Source organism: Lasiodiplodia theobromae, assembly GCF_012971845.1.
Source record: "Lasiodiplodia theobromae strain AM2As chromosome Unknown scaffold_24, whole genome shotgun sequence".
In the NCBI taxonomy this organism is placed as follows: domain Eukaryota; kingdom Fungi; phylum Ascomycota; class Dothideomycetes; order Botryosphaeriales; family Botryosphaeriaceae; genus Lasiodiplodia; species Lasiodiplodia theobromae.
In genome coordinates this window covers 162,526-187,899 of record NW_023336449.1, presented here as the reverse complement: position 1 = coordinate 187,899, position 25,374 = coordinate 162,526, and the positions used below count along the sequence as shown (strand labels likewise).

The 25,374-nt window shown below is 55.5% G+C and overlaps 9 protein-coding genes across 9 annotated transcripts; 5 read left to right on the top strand and 4 right to left on the bottom strand.

Annotated features, from left to right (window-relative positions):
- Positions 1-272: 272 nt before the first annotated feature.
- On the bottom strand, positions 273-1,776 carry LTHEOB_7800 (L-kynurenine hydrolase; the record flags this gene model as incomplete). The annotated part of the gene is made up of 3 exons (XM_035517207.1): positions 273-694; positions 748-1,557; positions 1,614-1,776. The coding sequence occupies 3 exons, from the start codon at positions 1,774-1,776 to the stop codon at positions 273-275; spliced, it is 1,395 nt and encodes a 464-aa protein (XP_035370819.1).
- Positions 1,777-2,142: 366 nt separating this feature from the next.
- Positions 2,143-3,608, top strand: LTHEOB_7799 (Indoleaminedioxygenase pyrroledioxygenase; the record flags this gene model as incomplete). Its single annotated transcript, XM_035517204.1, has 4 exons — positions 2,143-2,436; positions 2,487-3,258; positions 3,346-3,470; positions 3,546-3,608. The coding sequence occupies 4 exons, from the start codon at positions 2,143-2,145 to the stop codon at positions 3,606-3,608; spliced, it is 1,254 nt and encodes a 417-aa protein (XP_035370818.1).
- Positions 3,609-4,278: 670 nt separating this feature from the next.
- LTHEOB_7798 (Amidohydrolase) lies at positions 4,279-5,412 on the bottom strand (the record flags this gene model as incomplete). Its single annotated transcript, XM_035517203.1, has 3 exons — positions 4,279-4,815; positions 4,870-5,056; positions 5,111-5,412. 3 exons carry the CDS (start codon positions 5,410-5,412, stop codon positions 4,279-4,281), a joined length of 1,026 nt encoding a protein of 341 aa, XP_035370817.1.
- A 783-nt stretch (positions 5,413-6,195) lies between these two features.
- On the bottom strand, positions 6,196-7,853 carry LTHEOB_7797 (Amine oxidase; the record flags this gene model as incomplete). Its single annotated transcript, XM_035517202.1, has 2 exons — positions 6,196-7,526; positions 7,577-7,853. The coding sequence occupies 2 exons, from the start codon at positions 7,851-7,853 to the stop codon at positions 6,196-6,198; spliced, it is 1,608 nt and encodes a 535-aa protein (XP_035370816.1).
- A 1,954-nt stretch (positions 7,854-9,807) lies between these two features.
- LTHEOB_7796 (F-box domain-containing protein) lies at positions 9,808-12,696 on the top strand (the record flags this gene model as incomplete). The annotated part of the gene is made up of 4 exons (XM_035517201.1): positions 9,808-11,543; positions 12,116-12,278; positions 12,344-12,441; positions 12,591-12,696. The coding sequence occupies 4 exons, from the start codon at positions 9,808-9,810 to the stop codon at positions 12,694-12,696; spliced, it is 2,103 nt and encodes a 700-aa protein (XP_035370815.1).
- Positions 12,697-14,147: 1,451 nt separating this feature from the next.
- LTHEOB_7795 (Family 12 glycoside hydrolase protein) lies at positions 14,148-15,591 on the bottom strand (the record flags this gene model as incomplete). Its single annotated transcript, XM_035517200.1, has 2 exons — positions 14,148-14,788; positions 14,841-15,591. 2 exons carry the CDS (start codon positions 15,589-15,591, stop codon positions 14,148-14,150), a joined length of 1,392 nt encoding a protein of 463 aa, XP_035370814.1.
- A 979-nt stretch (positions 15,592-16,570) lies between these two features.
- LTHEOB_7794 (ER lumen protein retaining receptor) lies at positions 16,571-17,734 on the top strand (the record flags this gene model as incomplete). Its single annotated transcript, XM_035517199.1, has 3 exons — positions 16,571-16,673; positions 16,739-17,031; positions 17,093-17,734. 3 exons carry the CDS (start codon positions 16,571-16,573, stop codon positions 17,732-17,734), a joined length of 1,038 nt encoding a protein of 345 aa, XP_035370813.1.
- Positions 17,735-18,285: 551 nt separating this feature from the next.
- Positions 18,286-19,602, top strand: LTHEOB_7793 (ER lumen protein retaining receptor; the record flags this gene model as incomplete). Its single annotated transcript, XM_035517198.1, has 6 exons — positions 18,286-18,366; positions 18,579-18,589; positions 18,649-18,706; positions 18,771-19,229; positions 19,284-19,397; positions 19,450-19,602. The coding sequence occupies 6 exons, from the start codon at positions 18,286-18,288 to the stop codon at positions 19,600-19,602; spliced, it is 876 nt and encodes a 291-aa protein (XP_035370812.1).
- Positions 19,603-21,204: 1,602 nt separating this feature from the next.
- On the top strand, positions 21,205-22,227 carry LTHEOB_7792 (Mannosylphosphorylation protein; the record flags this gene model as incomplete). The annotated part of the gene is made up of 3 exons (XM_035517197.1): positions 21,205-21,396; positions 21,452-22,101; positions 22,167-22,227. The coding sequence occupies 3 exons, from the start codon at positions 21,205-21,207 to the stop codon at positions 22,225-22,227; spliced, it is 903 nt and encodes a 300-aa protein (XP_035370811.1).
- Between the last annotated feature and the right edge of the window lie 3,147 nt (positions 22,228-25,374).

The window sequence follows — 25,374 nt, the reverse complement described above, 5'->3', positions numbered from 1 at the left end:
TCGGCTGGAGAAGGGCGGCAGCCGATAGGAAGATGCGGAAGGCGGGACGGAGACGCGGATGTGCGATTAAGTATTTTCTGTCGCTTATCAAATCCCTGCTACCCCGCAGCCCCTGATTGGCCCTTATCTGCCCTCGGTTTCCTGAACCGTTGACTTGCACAGCTTTACCATCGAAACACAGCCTTAATCATTGCGTAAAGTCTACCAAACGCCAGCCCCTGAACCATGCATGCCTGAACTTTTCCAACTCCACATTCCCCTCTTCCTCCGCCTCACGCCCCGATCGCCTCCCGCAGCGTCCTGACGAACGCATACACATCCGAGAATGTGTTGTACAGCGGCACGGGCGCCACCCGCACCACGTCAGGCTCACGGCTGTCCGCAACGATGCCCGCATCTGACAGAGCCTTCGCCACCGTCTTGAGCAGCCCCGGCGCCAGCAGCACGCTCAACTGCGCACCGCGCTGCTGGGGATCCAGCGGCGTGATGATGCGGTACGGACGAGCGTTCTCGTCGGCAGGCAGATCCTTCAGGAGCAGGTGCTCGGCGTAAGCCGTCAGCTTCAGCGACTTGGCCCGCAGCTCGTGGATCGATGTCTCGTTGAAGACGGAAAGAGCAGCGCAGAGAGACGTCAGGTCGATGGCCGACGGGTTGGAGCACTGGAAGCCGCCTGCGCCGGGGATGGGCCGGAACTCTGTGCTCTGTGTCAGCGCTGGGTATGCCGCGAGTGGCCGGCCTTTGACTTACTATTGTCCATCTTGAACCGAACCGCCCTATCTCCGCCGTACCACCCCGTCAGGCGCGGCCGGAAGATGGGCTGGCCGTCGTCGCCAAACTCGACCTTTCCGTGCTTCTCGTGCACGAAGCACCCCGCAATCGCACCGGGTCCGGCGTTCTGGTACTTGTACGTGCACCATGCCGCAAAGTCGACATCCCAGTCGTGGAGCTGCACCGGCACGTTACCCGCCGCGTGCGCCAGGTCCCAACCTATTGTCAGGCCCTTGGACTTGGCGTGTGCCGTGATGGTCGGCATGTCAAAGTACTGGCCGCTGTAGTACTGGATTCCAGGAAGCAGAATGAGCGCGATCTCGTCAGCATGTTCATCGATCGCCCGCAGGATCTTCTCCGTCGAGATGATGTGGTCGTTGTCGGGCTCAAGCAGGATCATGTGCTCCTTGGGGTTCATTCCACGCGTCAAAAGTTGAGACTCGATTGCGTAGTGGTCGCTGGGGAACGCTTTCCACTCGAGCAAAATCTTGGTGCGCTGACCCGCCGGCTTGTAGAAACTGGCCATCAACATGTGCAGGTTGACGGTGAGTGTGTTCATAATGGCAACTTCCTCAGGCTTGGCCCCGACGATGCGTGCAGACTGCTCCGCTGCCGTCTCGGCCATCAATTGCCACGGCTTCAACGGCGACTCGTCCAGCTGGGTGAAGTGACCGTAGACACCAATGCCCGACCACGTGTCGAGCTGGGCCTCGATGTACTTGGACACGGCCTTAGGCTGCAGTCCGAGCGAGTTGCCACAAAAGTAGATGCCATCCTCCGAAGAAAGGCCTAAACCCCCATCAGCATTGCGCCGCCGCTGGCCTTTATCCCAATCGAGAACTTACCGGGCTTTGCCAAGGCCTTTGACTTCAGGTTGGCCTTGGACGGGATGATGAACTTGTCCCGGAAAGAGCGCAGGGGGTCCTGCGAGTCAAGCTGCTGCGCGTAGCTCTCGCTATCCGCGTCCGCCGGGAACTGCGGCTTGGATTCAACCTTGGAGGGAGACATGTCGGAATAGTTTGGGCGGTCGTTGATCTTGCTAAGTCCCTGCCGGTGGTGTGACGCTCTTATCAACCACCTGAAAGCCGTTATGTGCCGCTGATGCAGTGCAGCACTTTGTAGACCGCCTAGCAACCCGTCTCCGTGTTCCGTTTCCGCTTCCGCTTCCGCTCCCACCGGCCCCTCGTTGCGCCGGAGAAGCTCCTATCACACCACCGTTCGTCATTGGTCCCCTACGGTACATGATGATATTACACTGTTGAAGCGACGCTAGATTTTCACCTATGTCACAGTCAACCAGCTTGGCGCTCTCATTCATTGCCTGTCTTGCTAGCCCTGCCGTAGTGCAACACCGATCTCCTCGCCGCCTGCAACATGCTCGACCATCTCGACGGCAACCTTGCACACTACCGTGTATCACACGAAAATGCCTTTCTGCCTGATCGGCTGCCACTCCAACGGCTACCAGACCCTTACTACGCCGAGTGGGAATCGGTGATAGAAATTCTGCCCCAACTTTTGCGCTCCGGCGAGCTCATTTCGGCAATCAACGACCTCCCAATCCTTGAGACTTCGAGATTGAGCAGCGAAGAGGAATGGAGAAGAGCATATGTAATCTTGGGCTTCTTCACGCATGCATACATTTGGGGTGGAGAAAAGCCGTCAGAGGTGCGCCAAACGAAACGAAGCCAGTGGAATTTGCTAACTTTGACTTCAAGGTTCTCCCTCCATGCATTACCTTACCGTTCCTTGAGGTCTCGGAGCACCTCGGACTGCCGCCAACTGCAACTTACGCTGCGGTGAATCTCTGGAATTACAAGACCGTCGATCCCACCGTGCCGCTTTCTGTTCCGGAGAACCTCCGGGTGCTGCACAGCTTCACGGGCACCGACGATGAAGCCTGGTTCTACCTCATCTCCGTCGCCATCGAGTCGCGCGGCGCCCACACGGTGCCGCTCATGATGCAGTGCATTGACGCGGCAGCGCGGGGCGACCACTGGAAGGTGGTTCAGGGGTTGGACTCGCTGCGGGTCTGCATCAACGAGCTCGGGGTGATCCTGGAGCGCATGTACGAGCGGCTCGACCCACAAGTCTTCTACTTCCACATCCGGCCCTTCCTGGCCGGCAGCAAGGGCATGGCCACGGCCGGCCTGCCGCGCGGCGTCTTCTACGACGAGGGCGACGGCAAGGGCGAGTGGCGCCAGTACAGCGGCGGCAGCAACGCCCAGAGCTCGCTCATCCAGTTCTTCGACATCGTGCTCGGCGTGCGCCACACGTCCGGCGGCGAGCTCATCAAGAACAGCTTCATCGAGGAGATGAGGTTCTATATGCCCGGCCCCCACCGCCGCTTCCTGCAGTACCTCGACCGCGCCGCCAACATCCGCGAGTACGCCCTCAACCCGTCGACCGAGAACACGGTGCTCGAGGCCTACGACGCCGCCGTGGCCGCCCTTGCCGCCTTCCGGGACAAGCATATCCAGATTGTGACAAGTGAGTGATATCTCATTCTTTTTTATTCTCCCCCTCTCTATGTTACTTTAGCATTGAAAGGAATGAAATCATTCTGACCAGCTGCAGGATACATCATCATGCCCTCGCGCATGAAAGCGCAAAAAACAAACACGGTCAACATCGCATCTGCGTCGTCAATCCAGGATGGCGAGGACAAGGCCGATAAGAAGCTTTACGGAACTGGCGGCACGGTAAGGACTTTCCCCCAGCCAGATGCATCCACCTTACGCGTTCTCGACATTTTACTAATTTTGGTTTTTCGACAGGCCCTGATACCCTTTTTAAAGCAAACTAGGGATGAAACGAAGAAGGCGGCGAGCTCGCAGTGATATCTTTAAAAGTGTTTTGTTTTCTCATGTTATTACATCTTTGGTTTGTAAGGTTGATCCTGCTGGGACACGTCCCTCGGAGTTATTGGACGAAACGGCGTTATTATTCATGGGGGTTATTTGATCATTCTCGATTCGATTGCAAGGAAGCAGCCTAGATCACAGCAAGAGTAGAAGTAAGATAATCACTTGATTGAAATCTGAAGACATGTTGTCATGAGGACATCTTCGATCGGTCGATGACGTTTGTTGGGGTGAGATGAAGTGCGATCTGAACGCAGCCTTCCGCCGGCCATCCGTCGGATGGAGTTGAGCCGCGAGTAGGCGGTTCACAGAATAGGCGATGACGGAATCTCACTTCTGCAATTTTTTCGTAATAGCATGCTCATTGGCGTGCACGCGCAGAGGAGCAGGGGCCCTTGCTGGTCAGGCTAGCCATTGAGCTTTCTTCGAGGGCTCAGCCAGAGAAACGCCATCCATCCGATGTGCTCGTGGTTGAATCTAAGTCTGTGGTAGGTTTTGTAAGCTAAGCCCAGTTCGGGAGGGCTGCTTATGCCCAAAATACCTCGAGAAATCGACAAGCGGATTGGTTGAGAAAGGAGGTCACTTTCAGCCGGGAATTTGGTTAGACTAATACAGTATTATTCATTCCTACGATCCTACGATACTTTTAGATGACCAACGACTCGCTATCCTTGTATTCTCCCAGCTTAAACAACTTCTTCGCGTTCTCCCTCCCGATCTTCAACCGATCCCGGGTGTTGAGCTCCATCTTGTCGAACCACTCACATCCGTCCTCAAACGTCTCGAAGGGGTAGTCGACGGAGAACAGGATGCGGTCGGCGCTGACCTCGGCCAAGCAGAAGTTCAGGGTGGTGGTGGAGAAGTGGCCGGAGGTGGTGATCCAGACGTTCTGGTCGAAGTACTGACGGATCGTCTTCTTGCACTGCTTCTCCAGGCCGAGCAGCTTCTTGCGGTCCTCGAACCAGTGGTTGATGCGCCACAGGTCGAAGGGGATGTGCTCGCCCAGGTGGCCGATGATGATCTGCAGCTTCGGGTGCCGGTCGAAGACGCCATTCGTCACCATGCCCAGCAGGTGCAGGCTGACGCCGTGCGCGAACGACAGCGGGGGGCCAATCAGCCAGTGCCGCGCCTTCCACAGCTTCTCGAAGACCACGCCCGTGGGGTTGCGGGGGTGGAGGTAGAGCTGTGATATGCTGTCAGCCTCATGGAAGTTGGATGAGGAAAAGGGAATATCTACCGGAACATCCAGCTCGGTGCAGGTCTGCCAGAAGGTATCCCATTCAGGGCCGTCGTAGAAGATCAAATCCTCGCCATCAGGCCCGGCACGCTGCGTATCGTTTATCAATGCGCCCTTGAAGCCGTACTGCTTAACGCATCGTCTTAACTCCTCAGCCGCGGTCTTGGGGTCGTGCATAGACAGCGTTCTATGTAAACGTCAGCAGATATCCTCCAAGATCTCGTGCAGTCCGGGAACTTACGCGAAAGCACCTAGACGGTCCGGGTGTGGCTTGATCTTCTCGGCGATCCAGTCGTTGATCTCGACGGCGAGCGCGTCGGCCTCCTTTCGCTCCCAGATGTCCTGCACGCCGGGAGCCGTGTACGAAAGGATCTGGTAGCCGACACCGTGCTTGTCGGCGTGCTGCAGGCGGATCTTGTCCACGTCCTGAATCTCTTGCACGTGCTTCTCGACGTCTGTTGCGAACAGACCGGCCCACCACCGCGTCTTCTCGTCGAAGCGGGGCAGGGCGAAGGCCTCCTCGAGGATAATCTTGCCGAGCATGGTGTTCGTTCTTTTGATGCTGAATGTGTGCGGGAAAGTTTTTGGATCTGAAGCCTGTGTTTCCCTCCCTTTGCTCTTTTTATTTTAGAAGGTACAAAGCCTATCCTGGCCCCTTTCGCTGATGCTTTGGCTTATGTGAGTGCGGATGAGGTCCGTCGGATGGCTCCCGACGGATGCACTAACTATCAAGTGCGGGGGGCTGCGGGTCTGGCTGCGGGGCAGGTATCCCTCGGAAGGCGGTCGCGGGGCCATTGTTCTGTCCTTTCCGCGGCCATCAGGTACGGTGCTGATCCCGGTCCGCTCTCGGTGTGCTAAGTGTTGGCTTGACCAAAGACGTGCCGCCAGAGGCCTCGGAAGGGATGCTTACGTCATGCGTCCCTTACCCGAGGCTCCTCTCCGCCTCTTTCCGTGCTCTAACCACCAAATTTGCACTTCCCGACTTACCCTTTTTTCAAGATTCTGTTTCTGGTTTTGGCTTCGGTGCATTATGGCATATAGATACATATATTCGGATGCGTCCGCATTCCTGGAGCGAAACATGTTCGTGTGTCTAGGACCGGCATTCCTGCACCTGAGTCTCAGTCGAATGGCAGCAGTCGGTGACAAGGTTGCATGGAATGCTCCGAGATGACTTATGTGAGTATCTTTACGAGATAGGGGCGGAAAACAGATTCTGGATCTGGGGATATCATACTTAGAGTATCATGGAGTACCGTGTTGCCATTTAGAATAATACACGCAGTATATACACACACATTAGATAGCTCCAGTTACCATGCCATGTTACTCATCAGCGTAGACGACGAATGGGCTGACCATGATCCCATTCTCAAGGTCGTACTCGTCGTACATTGTAGTACCATGCAGCACTTCGTAGTTTCTCATCGCACCACAAGCATCGGTTGCGTTCCCTGTAGCATCCGCATTGGTGCACACCTTCCCAAGGAGGCCGGCAATGCGCTGCCCAACATCCCGGCCTTCGAACCACGCGCCGTGCAAGAAACCAAAGTACTCTGCCGAGTTGGCCTCTCCGGCAAACCACAGTCTATCCACGTTGGCCCGCAGATTCTGGTGCTTCTCAAGTGTGACTCCAACCGGCCAGTTGGAGTAGGATCCATAGGCCCAAGGCTGCAAGCTCCAGCGCGGATACATGACGTCGATTGGTTCGGGGATGTCCTTGTCGGGGAACATCTTGCGCAGGACCTCCATCAGCTCCACCGTTGTCTCCTCGACAGTCTGGGCCTCGATGCGATACGACTCGCTGTGAACGACGGTTGCGAAAATGATTCCGCTGCCGGGGATGAAGCCATCGGTGTCGAGAGACTGCCACACGGGATAGTATCCACGCTTTTCCGGGTCGGCGTAGAGGAAGAATTGCGTGTCGGGGTCCCAGAAGGTCTCGTTGAACTGCATGAAGATCTTGGTGTAGGTTCCCATCTGGAAATTCTCAATGGCGTCCTGCTTCCAATCCGGCAGTTCCGGTTCGAAGGTAACAGCATCATTCTGTAGCACTCCGAGGGAGAAGGTGCAAATGGCGTATGCAGCGGAGACGCAACTACCGTCGGCGTTGTACACAGTGACTCCATCTGACGAGTATTTGATGTCGGTTACTGTAGTGTTCAGCAGCAGGCGAGAGTCGTTCTTCTTGAGGAAAGTGTTGGCTTCTCCAATGACAAAAGCGTTGAAGCCACGCTGGTCGACGACGAAGTTGTTGGCCTCACTGAATTGGTAAAAGGATGCGTTGTACCCCCAGATACCGGCGGCGAACCCGCTCTGCTCAGGCTCATAAGCAGTTTCCCAGTCCCATTCCCACCACTCCACAGCCTGGGCGGCCATGTTCTTCTTCGGCTTCCATCCGGCAAGACTGAAGCCCACTCTGGTGCTCGTGTCTTGCAGGTTCTCGGTCACGATGTAGCCGGCATTCTGCTCCGCTATGGCATAAGCATCCTCGAACTCGTCCAGAAGGTAGGTAAAGTCAACGGCACCCGTCTCGTTGTAGGTAAGAATGGAGCTGTAGTTGGAGTAGGTGTTTGTGACGTTGTATTTCTTCCCCATGGTCCAAATGGGATTCTCCGGGCCACCTTCAGAGCCTAGTCCTTGGATCCAGTTGGCGCCTAGGGGCTGGTCAGTCGAGGTAGCTGGGCAGTACTGGGATAGAGATTACCTAGTTCAACGACATAGGGAGATCCGTCAGGCTTCGAGCCAAAGGTCGTGTGGGCAACACGCCCTCCGATGTATGAATTGTGCTCGATGATGATAAAGTCCGAGATGGATTGGTTAGAGAGGGCTTGGGCGGCAGTGATGCCTGCCACGCCGGCACCTAGGATTGCAACAGTCGTCTTGTGGCATTGCTGGTCGTCCACTCTTGACGACAAGGCGGCGGCCGAGACGTAGCGGAGACTTGGTAGAGCCCACAGAGCAGATGAAGCTGAGAACCTCATGGTGAGAATGGCCCAGACGCAACAGACTCGGTACTTACCAAGGCTGCGAAGCTGGGGGTATTAATATATTGCTGGAGAGAAGCACGTTGCACAGATGCAAGGCGCGATAAGCTGTAGTGGATGCAAGCTAGGCTGAATACGCGCGTTGTCTCGGGGCGGCTCATCGAGCCGTCGGCGACTAGGCGAAACATAGCAGCTCGACGCTGAGGTGAGGTCGGTACCTTGCATCAGGGCGGAGATAACAGGATCAAAGCGGCAGTTCCATGCGAAGATGGGCGGAGACGACGAAAGCTTGAGGGCGCGGGATGCTGCTCGGCCTCCCGAGTCAGCGCGGGGTTTCCGCGATCGCCAGCACCAAGATTGCACTCAAGATAAGAGATAGCATCCGACGCCCATGACGCGGTCTTCTCCGCTTCCTGACTATTTTTTTGTACGAAACCACGTCTCGTTGTTATCAACGTCTTTCAATAATGACACCTCCAGCAGCACCTGGCCTGGCTTGATTAAATCGGCATCGAAAGCCCATTAGTAAGCCCGGCTCTGCGGCTATATTCCGATCGAATAACCGACAATTCCAGGAAGGCCGCTTTCCTCAAAGTGATCCCTGGATTTCATTCAGTATACGAATACCGATTAGTGCTCGGAGAAATTCAGAGAAGGCAGGCATACGAGCCCATCGTGGTGCCAACCCAAATTCTATAACAGCACTTGAATGAAACAGGGTCGGCCGATCCGATGACCGGGATCCGGATAGAAAGCAAGGATGGTTGAGAAACTACCTTGACGTGGGTTTCTGTGGGGAAAAAAAAGTAAAAAAAAAAAGTCGAGAATGATGTCCTCTCAATCTCTGGGTTGTTGGCAGAAACATATTCTTTCAGCAGTTATGCATAGCGGCATTGTTACTCGAGTTGAATAGCAGGCCGCTGCGATGACTTGACTCCTGGGATGACTGCCGCTCACGAAATTTCCTTCGGCTTTGACTGTAGCTCGTAGTCAACTACACTTGGGTTTGCTCGACATAGCATGACCTTGGGTGTGGAACTGCCTCGAAGCCGGCATTGGCTGTCTTCGTCATGGTCCTGTCTCCGATGGCGAAAGGGGACTAGCAGTGCAACGATGAAGTGTGTCGTGGGCTTAAGTCTCGTCCGGCTATTGGTAGTGTCCAAGCGTTGTTTCCATCACGACTCTTCAGGGGAAGGGCGTGCCGACAGCCGCTAAACTAACCAGCTAATAAGCGCACCGTGCTGCTGCGAAGGTCAAACTTTTGCGGCCGCAAGGTGTGGACTGCCACGCGCGCAGCCGACTTCAGCCGAGAGAAGATCGACGTTGGGGTGTTCAGGCATTCTTGAATGCTACATCAGGCGCCATGTCTCCTGCGCATGACCTGGAGCGTGGGCTGTCGGAGTAACCAGACTCGGAAGCGAGCGCTGACTCGCATCCGTTCTATACGGGTTCGGGGAGCATTCTCTGATCCGCTGCTTTGGAGCCGTCGAGTGGATGATCCATTTTCAGGGCAGACGGTTGTGGGCCTCGTCATGCATGGGTGGAGCGAGACGCACGGCTGATCCCCGAAACGGTTCGAAAATCGTGGCCGGCGCAGGTCGGGAGCGAGGACACGAGGCGCGACGTTTGCATGCTGCATGGGGGCGAGCCTACGGATTGGGAGGCCGGAGTGGCAGATTTGGAAGCGAGACGCAGCTTGATATGCACCGGACGAAGCAGCTAGCGGCTTGGACGCTGCTGGGCTCGTATCTATCTTTAGATTAGGGCGGGCGCGACCCACACGCTGCCGCGACTCCACCGTCGCACTGCTCTTGCCCGTGCACGAGTTGAGCTACGCACTCTTCCAAGGCACCTTCTTCCCGCGCGGGCCTTCCCGGATCTATAATGCTCCTGCCCGGGCGAGCCTCATCACGCCCGTCTGCCCCGTGAAGACATGTGCTGTTGAGGCGCAATGGAACGCGTAACCCACGGCGACGCCGCCGACGAGGACGACCTCTACAGCGCCCCGCCGCCGCGCGATACCACCGGCCATGCCTCGCCCACTCTCCGCCCCGCGGAGCAGCCTCTGCACGACCGCGCAACGCCCCCCTCGCCGCCGCTCTCGACCGCTGCGCGCTCGTCTGCCAGCTACACGGCCACCACTGCCCGCAGCTTCGCCTCAACCACCCTCTCCACCCTGGCCACCTCGTCGCACGCCTCGAACATGAGCAATGCCGACGCCAAGGATGCCGCCGCCCTGCGCGCCCGCCAGGCCCAGCACGCCCGCCCGCAGACCACGCTGCTGAACCTCGTCTCCGACACGGCCACCTCGTCCGCCTTGCCCCAGCCTTTTGGCTTCTCCATATCGCGCAAGGGCCGCATGGTTGCCGTCTACAGCACGAAGAACATCTGGCTCCTCCAGGCAGACAAGCTGCCGCGCACCTTCATCCGCACCCTGGAGCTTCGTCGGAAGCCCATCGCCATCGACATTCTCGATGATGGCAGCCGCCTCGCCGTGTTGTCCAATCCCCACAAGGTCGATTTGTACAGGCTGCAGGACGGAGAGAATACAACTCTGGAGAGGATGAAGAGCGTCATTTTGACTGTCGATGCAAACACAATTGCCCTTTCTCCCGACGGCATGGTCCTGGCGACGGGTTACCAATTCGGAATCGAGCTCATTTCATTGGCCGAAAAGGCCTCCGAGCACGACCGCCGGTCCGTGAACTGCGACCCCATGGACCACCTTGCCTTTTCTGACGATGGACGCACCTTGCTTGCGACCACGTCTGCAAAGCTCCCGCGTTCCACCACCCTCTTCACCGTCCACGGAGCGTTTGACGGGCCCTTTACTGAAGATGGCGAGCTCATTCCGCAAGAGTGCCATGTTGCGTGGACTAGGCAGATCCTTTTTCCCGAAAAGGCTGTGACTGCGAAGCAGGCCCTGTTGCTTCCCGATACAATTACTGGGCAGGTCAATGAGCTGTTTGCTTTTGATGCGGAAGAAGACTCTTGGGGAATCTATGACCTTGCTGGCGTACAGTTCGTGGAAACAAAAGAACCCCCTCCAGAGGTCGGCCGGTTCATGAGAGCTGAGTCTCTGGAAGACGCTCTCCCCGCCGTTTCTCCCTCTGCCGAGCATGTCGCCGTCGCCGTCAAGCAACAAGACGCGAATTCCATATGGCTGTACAGGCTGCCAGATGCTTATGAGTCCAATGCTGCCGTGTACAGAGACTTGAGGCAACACTCCGACCATCACACCCCCGTTGCCCCATGCGCCTATATCTCTCTCCAGAGGCCTGAAGACACCTCTTCCCAAGATATCTCTGCCATGCGCTGGTTGTCACCTCCTTCTCATGAGCCTAGTAGCACTGAAAGATTGCTTGCTGTCGGTAATGTCGTGTGGAACACGACTCCTGATACTCCAATAATGCCCGGCGAGACGGCCAAGACCACAGGCATTCTGATCATGATGGACTTCGATTTCTCCCAGGGCCCCGATGCCTGCGGCCGCCCTGATAACACAAAGAGGATAGAAATAGACCTCGACGAAGCTCTTCCAGGAGAAAAGCTACCGGAGGATGATATCGATTTCGAGCGAGAAGTCGAACTTGTTCGAACTCGGACTGTAGCGCAGAAGAGGGGCGAGGCTGCCAGGGCTGCAGCAAGGAACAATCTGCTCCGCTCGTCTAGCACGACCAGCCCTGCGTCAGCCTCCCGCAATCGCGTCCCCAGCCCGCTGGCTACTTCAGCCCGGCACGAAGAAGCCACCGCTGCCTTTGAGGAACCATATTCGCACGGCCAGCCCAGATCTCAGATGTCGTTGAACAGAGCTGCGACTGTTGCTGCTGCAGCTCCAGCGAACCGAAGACACCTCCGTGCACTGCCAAATCAGCCCTTGGAGTACAGACGCGCGGACGGTCTTCGTGAAATTCCACATGAGAGTGATGCAGATAATTGGGTTCCACCACCACCACCCTATACTGAAAACGCAGATCCCCCGGGCCCAGGCGCGATGAGCATAAGCCTAAGTCATCCCATGGGCGTATCTCTCCCTACCATCCCTCAATCACCGCCGGCGCAGCACACATCGCTTCCTCGTCTTCGAATCCCTGCTATCCCGCAAAGCGTGCTAGCTGATACCTCAAATCACTCCGCCCCACCAGTACGGCAAGACGCCGACTCTCCATCGAGCTTTCATCCCAGCTATCACAATAATCCGCGATCGGCCCATCCGCTTCAGCAATCAAGTGGCACATCCCACCACTCCCGCCCTTCAGGCCAGTCGGCTCGACCATTGATATCACGCATGCACACAAGTCCGACACGGCCGTCAACCTCGCCGCCGCCAACTCAACCGAATTTCACCTTTCACCATATCTCGGCATCGGCACATCCCTCATATCAACCAGAGCCGCAATTTCCGTCTGCACATGCAGAACCGTCCGCCTACCAGGCAACGGCAAATTATCTGGCACCGCAGATACAGCAACACCAAAACGCTGCAGACCCCCCTTCTCCAACCTCAGCTCAAACCGAGACTTTCCGCCGTCGTGACAGCGTCCCGGCACCCGGTCCTCCTGGTGCTGGCTGGGGAGCAATTGGGGTAAATCATCGTGCAGCGCAGAGTGCAGACGATCTAGGGCGAACGCACAGGAATCGAGTTGGACGTCGCGGCCGCTCAAACCTATCCCGACTGGCAACGATTCGCAGCACGAACTCAGGCAGCTCAGCGGGGGCGCGCCGTGCTAATAGCACGCCGAACCTGATAGAGATCAACGCTCGCGAGAGGGAGAAGGACAGGAGCGATTTCGATCGTGTCAAGGAAGGGATGCGCAAGCTGAGGTGCATCGTCATGTGAGGCAAAGATTGAATCTCTCCACCCAGCCTTCAGTTCTCATATGCGAGACGCGCATGTGAGCAACCGATCAACTCCCTTTTTTTCCCCTCCCCGCCCCTCTGGTTTGCCCATACTATCAATTACCTTTACTCAGTATCTTTACTCACAAACCTCATTATATTCTTTTCATTGGTAAGACCAGGCCGTCACCTTCGTCCGCAGCGCTCGTTTGTATTCTTCTTCTCTCGAGTCTCGCCCTTGTTGGAAACAGGGGCTTTCTTGAGCATATCAACCATTTGGAGGCGCTATATGTTGCTCTCTCCCATTTCTTTTGTGTTAACATTTTACATCACATTTCCCCCTTAGAGTATGCCTTCATGACTGTCGTTCATCGGAGAAACGGTTGATTTTGTATATAGAAGAAAGGGGCGGTTTTTGTTTGCTTGGACGTGACACACTCTTGGTTCGAGTGTTGGTTGAAAGAGATACCCTGGCGTTTGTTTGACGGCCTGGCGTCTCTATTTCCTTTTTTCTTCTTTTTTTATTAAACTTAACAGTGAAGCAGAATGTCAGGAATAAGGAGGTGGGAAAATATTCGAGGGTGGACGGTAGTGACGGGACGGGCAGATGACTATGGATCTTCTCTTCTGGCGGTTTCTTAAACCCCTACGAACACGCACATTGGAGAGTGATTGTGGTTATGGTTGGGTGCAGGGGAGAAAACAGGAACAGGACATAGGGTAGTCAAATGGATTTGTCTTTGGATAGGAAGACGATTTTCTTTTGTGTTTCCCATTCTACCGTTTCTATTCAATATTGGAGTGACTTAAGAACTAATGTTTCATGGAGGGAGGAGGTGCCCGTAATGTGCTGGGAACGAAATGCACTCAGCTATGGTGAAGGTTATTGTCCTATGGCGAACGAGTAAGATGTCCTGTCGCTACAAACCCCGGTCAGGGCGCGATGAATGTACCGTAGTGAAAGCCGCGAGCAGACGTGGAACTGACCACGATTAACGTTGACCGAGACACTCGGTCAGAGTTTAGTAACATTCCCTTCGACTTTTGGAACCCAACGGTTTCCGGAATCTAACCTGATTGAATTCCTCTCTTGTTTACCTTTTTATTCTGCTGTTCTGACGCGATCCAAATAGAAGAAAACATGTGCATCAATTAGTCACTTGGAACCGTGGGAGGAATGAATATCTAAGATCATGTTTATACAAGTCCCGCATCCGGCGAGTAATAAACGAATCGAATGAATAGATGAGGCTTTCACCACAGAAGAAAGGTAAAATAAGGTCACGTCGACACCCACGACCATCAATGCATGCTGGACATGCCAACAAAAAGAGTAAGGTTGCAGGATTCATGCTCGTCTCGATAGCTTCGTCCTGAAAATATACATTTTTCTTCTCTCATCACACATGCTGCCACTACAAGCCATTCACACCCTTTCTCTCGTTAGCTCCATCATACGTAGATGTATTCAACCGCGCAGGGGCCATCCTCATCGCCCTCGGCGGGAGCAAGACCCTGGCTCTGGCCCTGGCCGTTCTCGCCGGAAACACCGGCGTCGAATCCAGGAGTTGGGGCGGCGGCGCCGTTACCGGCGAAGCTGTGGGATCCGGAGTGGTGACCGGAGTTACCTGTAGGGATAGCGGAGTCAGCAGCGCTGGTGGTGGGGATGGCTGGGGTGCTTAGCGCGGGTGTTTCAGCTGCGGGGGAAGTGGTGTAGGAAGCGGGTGCCTCGACGGAGGAGGATGAAGACGCGTTGGCACCGTCGACGGCGGCTGAGGAGGCGGCGGCGGAGGCGGGAGTAGTGGCCGCAGCCGTCGAGGTGGCCAGCGGGGTCGGGGTGTATTCGACGGCGAGGGTGCTGCTGGAGGAGGGGATGTTGATGGCCACAGCGCTGGACGGCGCGACGGCGGGGGTAGAAGATGTGGCAACCTCGGTGGAAACAGGTGCCTCAGTGGATGCAGGGGCCTTGGTGGAAGATGGGGCAGCGGTGGTGGTAGGGGCCACAGAAGAAACAGGGGCAACAGACGAGCTGGATCCGACGTTAACCTGCAGGCCAAGGGTGGCCTCGAAGACGGCATCGCCGTAGAAGGGCTCTGTTCAAGCTGTCAGCACCAGAGATGTCAACCATGAGGGGCGAAAACGTACCAGTGCCGGCATTGCCAACGTTCACGTAGGTGCTCTCAGTAAAGACACCCTGCTTGACCAAGGCAAGAAGCCAGTCCTTGATGTCACCACTGAAAGAGCCAGTGAACTGAGTGTCGGGCAGCAGGCTGCTAACAGTGATGCCGGTGTCTTCGTTCTTGCCCTGGTAGAGCTTCCACGAAGTACCGTACAGGTTGTCGATGGTGGCAACAGCGCCGTCAGTCCAGCCGATGGGCAGCTGGCCACCCTCGTACTGCAGCCAGAGCATGAGCTCCTGGGCGTTGGAGCTGGTGGAGTCACCCTTGGTGTCCGAGGTCATGAAGTCGTAGCAGACGTTGCCCTTGTAGGCGGTCGTGTTGGTCCTGGTCCACTCGTAGGTGGTCGGGATGGAGCCAATGTCGCTGATGCGGTTCTCAAGGTTCTGGGTCAAGCCAACGAACGAGTAGCCCTTGGGGACGTTGTCGGTAGACTGGACGTATTCAATGTTCCAGGTGCTGTTCCACTTGACGGCCGGGTTGCCGTTGGCGTCGGTCGTGGTGCCAACATAGCCGGTGCAGGCACTGCCCTCGATCTGAGCCGAGTTGTACATCATGTTGTACACGATCCACGGGGTTCCGGTGAGGATGAGCGAATCATCGGGCATGCCACACAGGTTTTCGGCGGCCTGGGCACGTTTCTGCAGGGTGGGAAGGGCCGAGGTCGATGCCGCGAGGGCGAGCATCGCCTGGATGGAGGAAGACTTGAGGGAAGGCATGATGGATGTTTCAAAGGTGACGGGTGTGTAGCGAACGTGATGAGCAACCAGGCTGGAGAACGAATGGAAGGAGTATGCAATACTCTAAAAGAAGGGAATGTTTCCTACCGTAGCAAGGGAGCCTACTTGCAACAGAGGGCTGTTTTATACGATCTGCCCGCCAGCGGGAGGGAGGTGGGCCCGGAGATTTGCTTCATGGGTTGATTGGGGGTTTGAAACGTTGGCTCGCTCGGCTTCATCTATTTTGCGAGTAAGAGCCCCGCCTGGCCTGTTGTCAGGCGGAGAGCCTCTCTACACACGACGATCATGGCGCCGCAGGGAGCCTCGCGCGCCGAGTAGAGACGCAAGCCAGGCTCGTAAGACGCAAGCGCTGCGGGCAGTTGCGGATGGCGGGATGCACCGTGAGGTTCAGGAGGCTGAAGATGATATCGCTTGCGACAAGCCCCACTTGAACTTCGACCTTGTGTACCGATGCCGGATTGGAGATGCTCAACCATCTGGCGATGCGCTCGCGCTGCACGATCTTGGTGCTCTGGGGTGGAGAGAGAACCACGGTGGGTGCCAAAAGACCTGAGCCATTGAAACTGATTTCTATCAGCTCATTACGTAGGTAGGCCAAGTTACAATCCAGGCGTATATGTACATTTAATAGCTCGACATTTGCGTCCGGATGGTAGCTTCAGCTACTTGCGTAAGTCGGGTGCCCTTGCCTGCGAAGATAGCTGCGGAGGATCGTTTCTGTGAGAGCCGACGCTGGTAGCTGCAGCCTTGCGACGGCGGGTAGCCTTGGCGCGGCTGCTGACGTAAAATGGACCCTGGCGCGTTGACGCAAGCTGGCCGGCACCTAAGCTGGAGCTCCGCCCACAGGTGACCTCGACTTCATCCAGCCTGGCGCCCCGTCTATCCTTATAGCTCTGCTATGAGCTGTGTCTATTGCTACTGAAGCTCTTCCACCCATTTCCGCCCCTCCGCCGTCACTATGGCGTTCAACTTCAACATCTTCCGCATCCTGGGCGACCTGTCCCATGCCATCTCGCATATGATCCTCATCGCCGTCATCCACTCAAACCAAAGTGCTGAAGGTGACTACTACCTCCGGATGCCTACTTACCTGCTGCTGCACGACTAACAAACATCCCTTCCGCAGGCGTCTCCCTCCTGACCCAGGTCCTCTATGTCGTCGTCTTCTGTTCGCGATACATCGACCTCTTCTACGTATCTCCCTTTGGCGACTGGCACAGATGGTGGAATTTTGTGCTCAAGATCTACTTCATCACCACCTCGGCATACATCGTCTTCATAATGACCCGCGTCTTCGCACGCACGAGAGAAAGGGAGAAGGCCATGAAGCTGGGCGGATATGCTACTCTTGGAAGCCTGGTTCTGACCCCAGTCATGACTGGAATATTCCACAAGTGGCACCCCTTCACCTTTGGCGAGGTAGGCACCTCGCGCTTCCCTGTTTCCGAAAGTGGGGTAAACTGACTTTGGCTCCATGTAGAATCTCTGGACCTTTTCCATTATCCTCGAGTCCGTCGCCGTCATGCCACAACTACTTCTACTTCGGCAGACCAACGTCCCCACCGTTATAGACTCGTTTTATCTTGTCACCCTGGGTTCTTACCGTGGCTTCTACATCCTGAACTGGCTCGTCCGCGGCTTCGGGCCCGAGCACAATTTCGACCCTATCCGCACCATTTTTGGCATCGTTCAGACGGCTCTATACATAGATTTTGCATGGGTGTACTGGACGAGGCAGCGCGTCAAGCTTCGGCATGGCGGAGTTGTCGACAGCGACGACCTGAGCAGGAGCTGGTTCGTCGGACGAGTGCTCGGTCGGAAGAGCACGGATGTGGATCGCGACGACTTCGACTACGATGCAGAGGCTGGAGATGTTCCCTCACCACAGGAATCCAGGCCGAGGAACAACAAGTGGGGTGCTCGAGGAATCTCCGTTTCAGCAGATGAGGGGGTGCTTGACCATGAAAGAGGGGAGGCGTCTAAGCCTCTTACGGCACCAGAAGCATTTGAGGACGACAGCGACGATGAAGGTGACTTGGGGGGCAGGTCCAGCCACAAAAACGCGGACGAACATGCCAGCGGTGTCAGCAACGGTGCAGAATGGCGAGAGGAACGGGATTAACTGAGGTGACATTTCTCTTCTACATTATTCAACACCGCATTCTACGGAATCGGTTCGGCGCACTCGGTTAGCTCTGTCGGTCGTAGAGGGTGTGTTATCTATTGCCGAAATGAATTTGAATTTTAAGTTCGTGTTGTAGTATGGAACAATGACTTTGAAATCTAATGCGTGGCGTAGCATGCAAGTGTTGATACATTTTACGAGAGTGTTGAAGGAGTGTGACCTGCATTCGGAGAGGTACCGCAAGGCACAGCTTGCCGGTGGCTGCACGGCCGATCTCCCGCCTGCAAGTGGTGCTTGGTGGGCTTCCGCTCCCCTTCTTCCCCAGCCGCATAAGCGGGGCTTGACCGAGCTGGCAATTGCGTCACCACAAACCCGCACCCGATATCTCCGTGTGCTGACGCAGCAGAGGGCCCACGCAACAATCTTCCGCTTTTTCGTAAGGTTCTGCTTCAGTCGTACACATGAGTTCGTTGAGAAGATTGCTCACGTTGCGGGGACATTTAGGCGCCGCGCCGAAACGAGGGTTTGCAACCTCCACAACTGTCAAGATGGCCACAGACGGCAAACTCAATATCAACTCCAAGTACCGGCTGAAGTCGGGATTCGACATTCCAGTGCTTGGCTTTGGTGTACGTTAATATTCCACTGTCTCTGTCCCATGCGCTTTCTTTTGCACGCCTCGCCAGCTGCGTTTCCGTCGATTCGCAGCTGACCTCCAACACTTGCTAGCCGCACGGAACATAAGTCCTCGAGCTATATTCCAAGAAGCCAGCCTAATGGTTGCTGTGCAACTACATGAAACCGCGGCTTACTCCGTTCATTGTCGCTGACTCTTCACCAGGTGTACCAGACGTAAGAACCATCCTTCGAAACGCAGCTGAATGAGTCAAAAGGCTGAATGGAATCCAAAGCCCCGCCGCCGAAGCAACTGATCTCGTCAAACACGCCATCGGTAGCGGATATCGCCATGTAAGCCTGCGGTGACCAGGCCCATCGTGTTCCGCATCTTGCGCAGCGTTAACGTCGCACACAGGTCGACTCAGCCCGAGCATATCGGAATGAGAAGGCTTCAGCCGCGGGACTGCTAGCCTTGGGCGTCCCCCGTTCGTCCCTCTTCTTCACGTCCAAGGTGGCACCCAAGCGCATGTCGTACGAATCGGCCAAGGCGGATGTCGACGCAACGCTCGCCGAGACGGGGCTCGACTACATCGACTTGTACTTGATCCACGCGCCGTACGGCGGCCGCGAGGCACGCTTGGGCGCGTGGAAGGCGCTCGTCGAGGCCGTCGAGGCCGGGAAGGTCAGGAGCATCGGCGTTAGCAACTACGGCGTGCATCATCTCGAGGAGCTGGAGGCGTGGATCAAGGAGACGGAGGAGACACAGGGAATGGGGAAAGGCGGCGTGCTGAGCGTGAACCAGGTGGAGCTGCATCCGTGGCTGGCCAGGGATGATATAGTCCAGTGGTGCCGTCAAAGGGGGGTTTTGATGGAGGTGAGGACTGGAATGTCTCAAGCATGTGTTGCCTCACTGACATCTGTAACACAGGCCTACTCTCCGCTGGTGCGGGCCACTAAGAACAATGATCCATTGTTGGTGCCCCTGGCGAAGAAACACGGGAAGTCGACGGCACAGATTTTGTTGCGGTGGAGTTTGCAAAAGGTACGCCTCTACGACACGGTTTTGGAGCAGCAGGTGGTTGACCGCGTGACAGGGATTCGTGACTCTCCCGAAAACGGTGACTATGTCTCGCATCGAAGAGAACGCTAGCATCTTCGACTTCGAGCTGGATGCTGAGGACATGGGGAGCCTGGAGACCGGGGCATACGCACCGTGCACATGGGATCCCACTGTTAGCCGTGACTAGAGAGCCGCCATAAGCTCAAGCTCAGCTCGACGGCCCACAGCTGCTCCGAGACAAGCGGAGGTGGAGATAGCTTCGTTAGGAATTTCGATGCGTCCCAGTGCTCAGATAGGAAATCTAGAGCGGGATGGTTCCATGGAAGCGTCGGTTGGATGACAGGGGAACCATATTGTCATCGTCGGACCCTGAATATGATCAGCACTCTGTCTTCAGATGGGACAAAGACGTCTCAAGCCCTGTGTAAACCAGCAGATGCTAGGTTGCACAGCAAGCGGACTGGGTATATGCAAGACCAACCTGTGCACCAGCGGCGCCTGCAGGTCTTGCCTCTTTCTCCTTTGTCCTCTCGGCTAGGGGCAGCTTCAATGCGAAAGCTGGGGCGCGCAGCCAATGTTCAGTTGAGGCTTTTCTACGTCCGAATGTAGCAGTCTGGCTGGAGCCGTTGAGCGCTAGACGCCAGTTGCTCGTAAACAGCCGTGACGGGGTGAGACTGAGCCACGGTTGGGACGGGCAGCTGTCAGCACGGTTATTGGCCGCCGCGTCACCGCATGGCGCGGTGGATTGCGCGATTGGCTCCGGCTCGGGGGCCAACATGCATCATCCTCGGCCTTATGGACTGCTCTCGGAGAAGATCAGCAGCAGTGCACTTCATCTCAATTTAGGAATAAACAGCTGCTGGTGCGGAGGCGGGCGATCTGCAGGCTGGCCGACCCTCGCGCGCATCCCCAAACCACAGCTGAACAACGTCTGTCTGATCAACGGACGGGCAAGGAGGGAATGGGAGGGGGGAAGTGCGGCAGGCTCGCTTCGGCGCCCTGGAACGCAGCCACGGAGGCGCTGGAAAAGCTTGGTAAAGCTTGGCTCCTGGATTACGCGGCTTGCAGCGGCGTGCGGCTAGGCTCGTGTGCTTGACTCTGCGCAAGAGCGAAAGATAAGAAAAGCGCGCAGTCGGCGCAGGGCGAGGCCTGGTGTTCATGAGGCATGCACGGCGGGTGTGCCTGGGCAGGCGGGCCGCGAGATTGGGTTCAGCAGGCGGCGGGTTGGCAGCGTCAGCAGCAGACTGGCGGTCGCAGCCTGATTAGTGCTTTACGAGCGGTGTTGCAGGCGATGACGACGCCTGAACAGATTGCACCACGCCAGGCATGCAATCGCGTCACCCCGGTCGAGTGTCGGGTCGCGGCACCTTGCCAATGCCGCCTTTCCCGGCCACGCATGCGGCGGCGAAGCAAACTTCGGGCGGCGGGGAGAGGCTCAGCTTGCGCGCAAAGGCTGGTGCTCCGACGGGCCAACGCCTGCGAACGCTGCCTGTGGCGCACGCCTTGCCGCCCGGTCCATGCCTGACGCCTGTGGCCGCGACATCACCGCCAGCACCCCGGTCCGCGCTCGGTCGCATCTCCACACGGCCGCGAGTTGCTCCGCTGTGCCTCGCATCCGCCTGGAGCCATAATAATAAGCCCCCAGCCCCAAGCCGCTCGACCCGGCAATTCCTCACGCGACAACCAACTCTCACACCTGCTCCTCCTCTGCCCGTCGCGCTCTCCTGAATCCCCCCATAATATGCGATTGGCCCTCTAGACACGCTCGCTTCCCCAGATTTCCGCCGCCATGTTTTCCCGCCTTTCGATATGCTCGCTCGTCGCCACCCTCGGCCTGCTACGCGACGTGCATGCCGTGCCGACGCCCGATCCGGCCATCCAGAGACGGGACGCCGATTTCTTGAGCGTCAAGACGAAGAACAAGGAGGACCACAGCGGCAAGGGCGGTGATCCCGTGGACAAGTACTTCCACGAGTCGACAGTATGCTTCCCCCGACTGCGCCCTCGAATTGCCTCCCTAACCTTCCTTTTTACAGTTCCACCCGCACTACGACGGCCGTTTCGCCGCGACGACCCTGACTTACGACGACCGCCTGTCCAACCTCACCGCGCTCGTCCAGACCTACCTCTCCACCATGCACGACATCGGCGCTGAAACGTGGATCATGCACGGCTCGCTGCTAGGCTGGTGGTGGAACCGCAAGATCATGCCCTGGGACACGGACATTGACGTGCAAATGTCGGAGCAGAGCATGCACTACCTCGCCAGCTACTACAACATGACGGTCCATCACTTCAACATCCCCGGCACCGACATCAGCCGCGACTACATGATTGAGGTCAACCCGCACTACGTCAACGCCTCCACCGACGACTGGCTCAACGTCATCGACGCCCGCTGGATTGACACCGACACCGGCCTGTTTATCGACATCACCACCGTCCGCCACGACAAGGAGAAGGAAGAAGCCGGCAACCCCGGCTGGATGTACTGCAAGGACAAGCACCACTTCAGATACGACGACATCTTCCCCCTCCGCGACAGCACCTTCGAGAACATGCCCGTCAAGATCCCCTACGCCTACACTGCCCTGCTGCAGGAGGAGTACGGTTCCAAGAGTTTGACCAACACGCGTTACGAAGGCCACCGCTTTGATCAGCAAGCCATGGAGTGGATTCCCCTTGAGTAAGTCTGACCTCGGCTACGCCTTGCCGATCTTACGTGTTCGCTGACTGTATTGCCTCGTGTAGCTCGTACTGCTCGACCCACAAGAAGGATTGTCGCACTGGAACTCACCAGGGAGGTGTTTGAGAGCGCCTCCTGACCAACCGACTTTCTCCTCGTTGGCAGAGCATCAGGGACGCCCTTTTACCGAACCAATCCTGTAGGGATACGAAACCTTCGTCATCAGTCCCTCGGTCCGGTCGCCACCCGCCCACCGCGCCGAGTCCGAGCCAATTCCCTGGCCTCACGTTGCCACCATCGGCGAATGTGCGCCCATGATCGCCAACACTCGTTTCTTTGTACAGACGACACACGAACCCATCATAACGTGGACCCTGCATAGCCCGGCGTTAATCGGATCTGTTTTACCCCTGGGGAAATGGGGCATAGTAGCAAAGGCGCTACGGTAAAGGCATCGGAAAAATATAAAAAGAACTCGACATATCTGGACAGGAAGGATCATTTCTTGCCTAATAACGAACCATCTACCTTTTTTTTTCGAGCATAAACTTTTAGGGAATGGATAGAGGAGCAATCTAGCCTCTTCAAGTGCGACCGAGAGCAATATTCGTAGCATGTTTGGCTTCGTTCGAAAGCTAGATACCCACCACCGCGTCCGGATATCTATAACGACACTGGACGCGTTTGTTTTTCATGATGCGGTCTCGATCGAATGGATTTATCTCAAATTTCACCTTACGTACCCTTCACATGAAACGTGCCTCAGTATCGTCCACTCTACTCGTAGTTCCGCATTGACTATGACGACCACTTGTCGCTTTTCTTTTATGAGCACCTCGGTCAAGATGATACCTTTGCCTTTTCATATCCTCTTCTTTGCGTACCCAGTAGCCCGCTTAACGAGCCCAATGTTAAACCCAACGATCCTCGTTGATGCTATTCTTAACTTCTTCGCCTATCGGTTCCTCTGATAAACTTACCATTGCCTCTCTCCTCTCCTTCACAATGCTTCTTCCAAATATTCCCAGTTCGCCATCTTGCTGGCTAATATTGGTTTTTCTTCGCTTAGCAACCGCCGTTCAGATAGAAAGCCGTCGATGTACTGGCTTTTAGACTCTACGAACAATCTTTCAACCAGATTCCATAGGGGTAAGAGAGGCCAAGAAGAAGAATACTCAAGGGAAACGTACTGTAATCCAATCTGCGCATTAATAATTGTTCAGAGAACGAGGTTAATTAGTGTATCGTTTTAGTACATTTCAGCAGCTGTTCCATGATGAATTGAAAAGAAAATCCAATCTTCTCGAACCGACCACCACAGAGATCTTACACCCTACTTACATAGGTAGTTGAAATCGCTTGTCGTGCTACGTATTTATCCTTGCATTTTGCATAACGCAATATATGTTTATACGCACACTCGCCCCCCTCGGGGCAGCTCAACCTCCTCAGTAGTGAGGCATCAGTGTCCCACAGGCCCCCTGCGTTCATACGTCTTTGAATAGATTTAATAGCATAGAAACGCTCACATACAGATGTTTACTTGAACTGCCTTCGGACAGGTTCGGTATCTCTTGCAGGACTTAAAATAGTAAAATGACCTGCAACTTGTTGAGGCTTTGTCCTGATTCTTTTACTTTTCATCGTACCGATTTCTGGAAGCCTAGTATTAAAATGACTTGCGAAAGCTATCCACTCCCTCCTGCGTACACACAGGCTCAATAAACTCCGTCGAGGATCCCAGACTCGTGATGAGGCGACTACACAGTCTATACGCTGGCCCAGTCCGATTGAGCACAACAACGATGCAATGATAATATAACTTTCCAGCTACACGCCGGATCAAGCGTATTCAATAGTTTTTGGGACCTCTTCGAAATCCGTGCTAAGCTTTTGTTATCCTTGGCGCTCGGGCGCTTGACATACCTAAGGCTCGCCAACAGCCGCGAGCACATTGCGCTAGCTTTTAGCTCTAGTCGATCCAAAGGATTATAGACTATACGATCTGCACTCCTTTTGATGAGAGAGGATCGAGGTCGGGAAGATATACCATGGCTCCTGAAGCTCTTAGGTATGCCGGTAATCCGTGGTTGTCGTCCTCCATCGGCGGACGAAGTTCAATTGGGGTGGAGGATTCCATGCAATGCACAACCAATTCAGCTGAATAAATATAGCATTTATAGTTAAGCTCGCATCCTCTATTCGTAACTAAGCCATGTCTCCGAGGCAGCTTGTGCAAGCAGAGTGTGGGTTCGTGTCCGACCACTGAGAAAAGAGACAACCCTGAGGCCTACCTAAATTAGACACTGGACACTCGATCGTGTATTGGTAGTAAAATCGAAGGTAGTCCTGCCTAGAGCTATTCTGAGCCCTCTTTTGCCCTCGGGGAGGCCTGCTACGTGTTCTTTTAAATAAACTCTGCACCAATCTATGTTGAGAAACTCTATACCGCATTCAATATACCTTAAATTACATATCCCAAACACTGTTATACATCAGCAAGTCTATTATCTCAAGAAAATCCCTCAATCCGCCGCACCTCAGCGACCACACCATGTAGTTACCCGATGCCCTAGCGTACCACTAGTTATTTCTCGTCTGTCTCTCGTAAGGCGTCTGCTTCTGACTATCAAGCACAGGGCTTATCGGCCCGTGTCGAGCTTGGGGCTCTCAATAGTAGCCTCGCTTTTCTGATGTGTGTCTAGAATGAGTGGGATGGCTTTCCTTCGCTTTTTCTCGTCCGCGATTTTCTCCTTAATGTCTAGAGCTTCATCTTGCGGCAGCAGAGCCCTTGATGAATGAGGCGCAAGGTCTGAAACCCCACGGAGAAAGCGACGGGTCACAAAGATGGGAGATCCGCTGGATAACCTTAACAGCCCGACTAGGGTCGGCACTTGAGTGAAAAGGATCCGGACGCAACGGAGAATGACTATTCAGATCAGACCGGTGGTAGAGAGACACCCCTGAGTCGTGTCAAGAGTGACAAATTTCAGTAGCACTGTGTCAATCATAAGGCTCTCCCCACAGTTGTCAAATCCCTTTCCGCCCCGGCCAGACCATAGATGACAGCATGACTCTCAGACAGGCAGCGATGGACAGGGGACCTTGGAGGCAGGATAGGTTCCCTAAAGCGGTTACGAAACTGATGATCAGCTATAAGGCGCCCTTTGGAGGGGGCCTCTACAATACCGTGCGAGATAATGTCACGGCTTCGTTTCGATGCAACGGTAATTTAAAGTCGTTTCATCGTAGCATTGGCAGAGCTACAGCGAG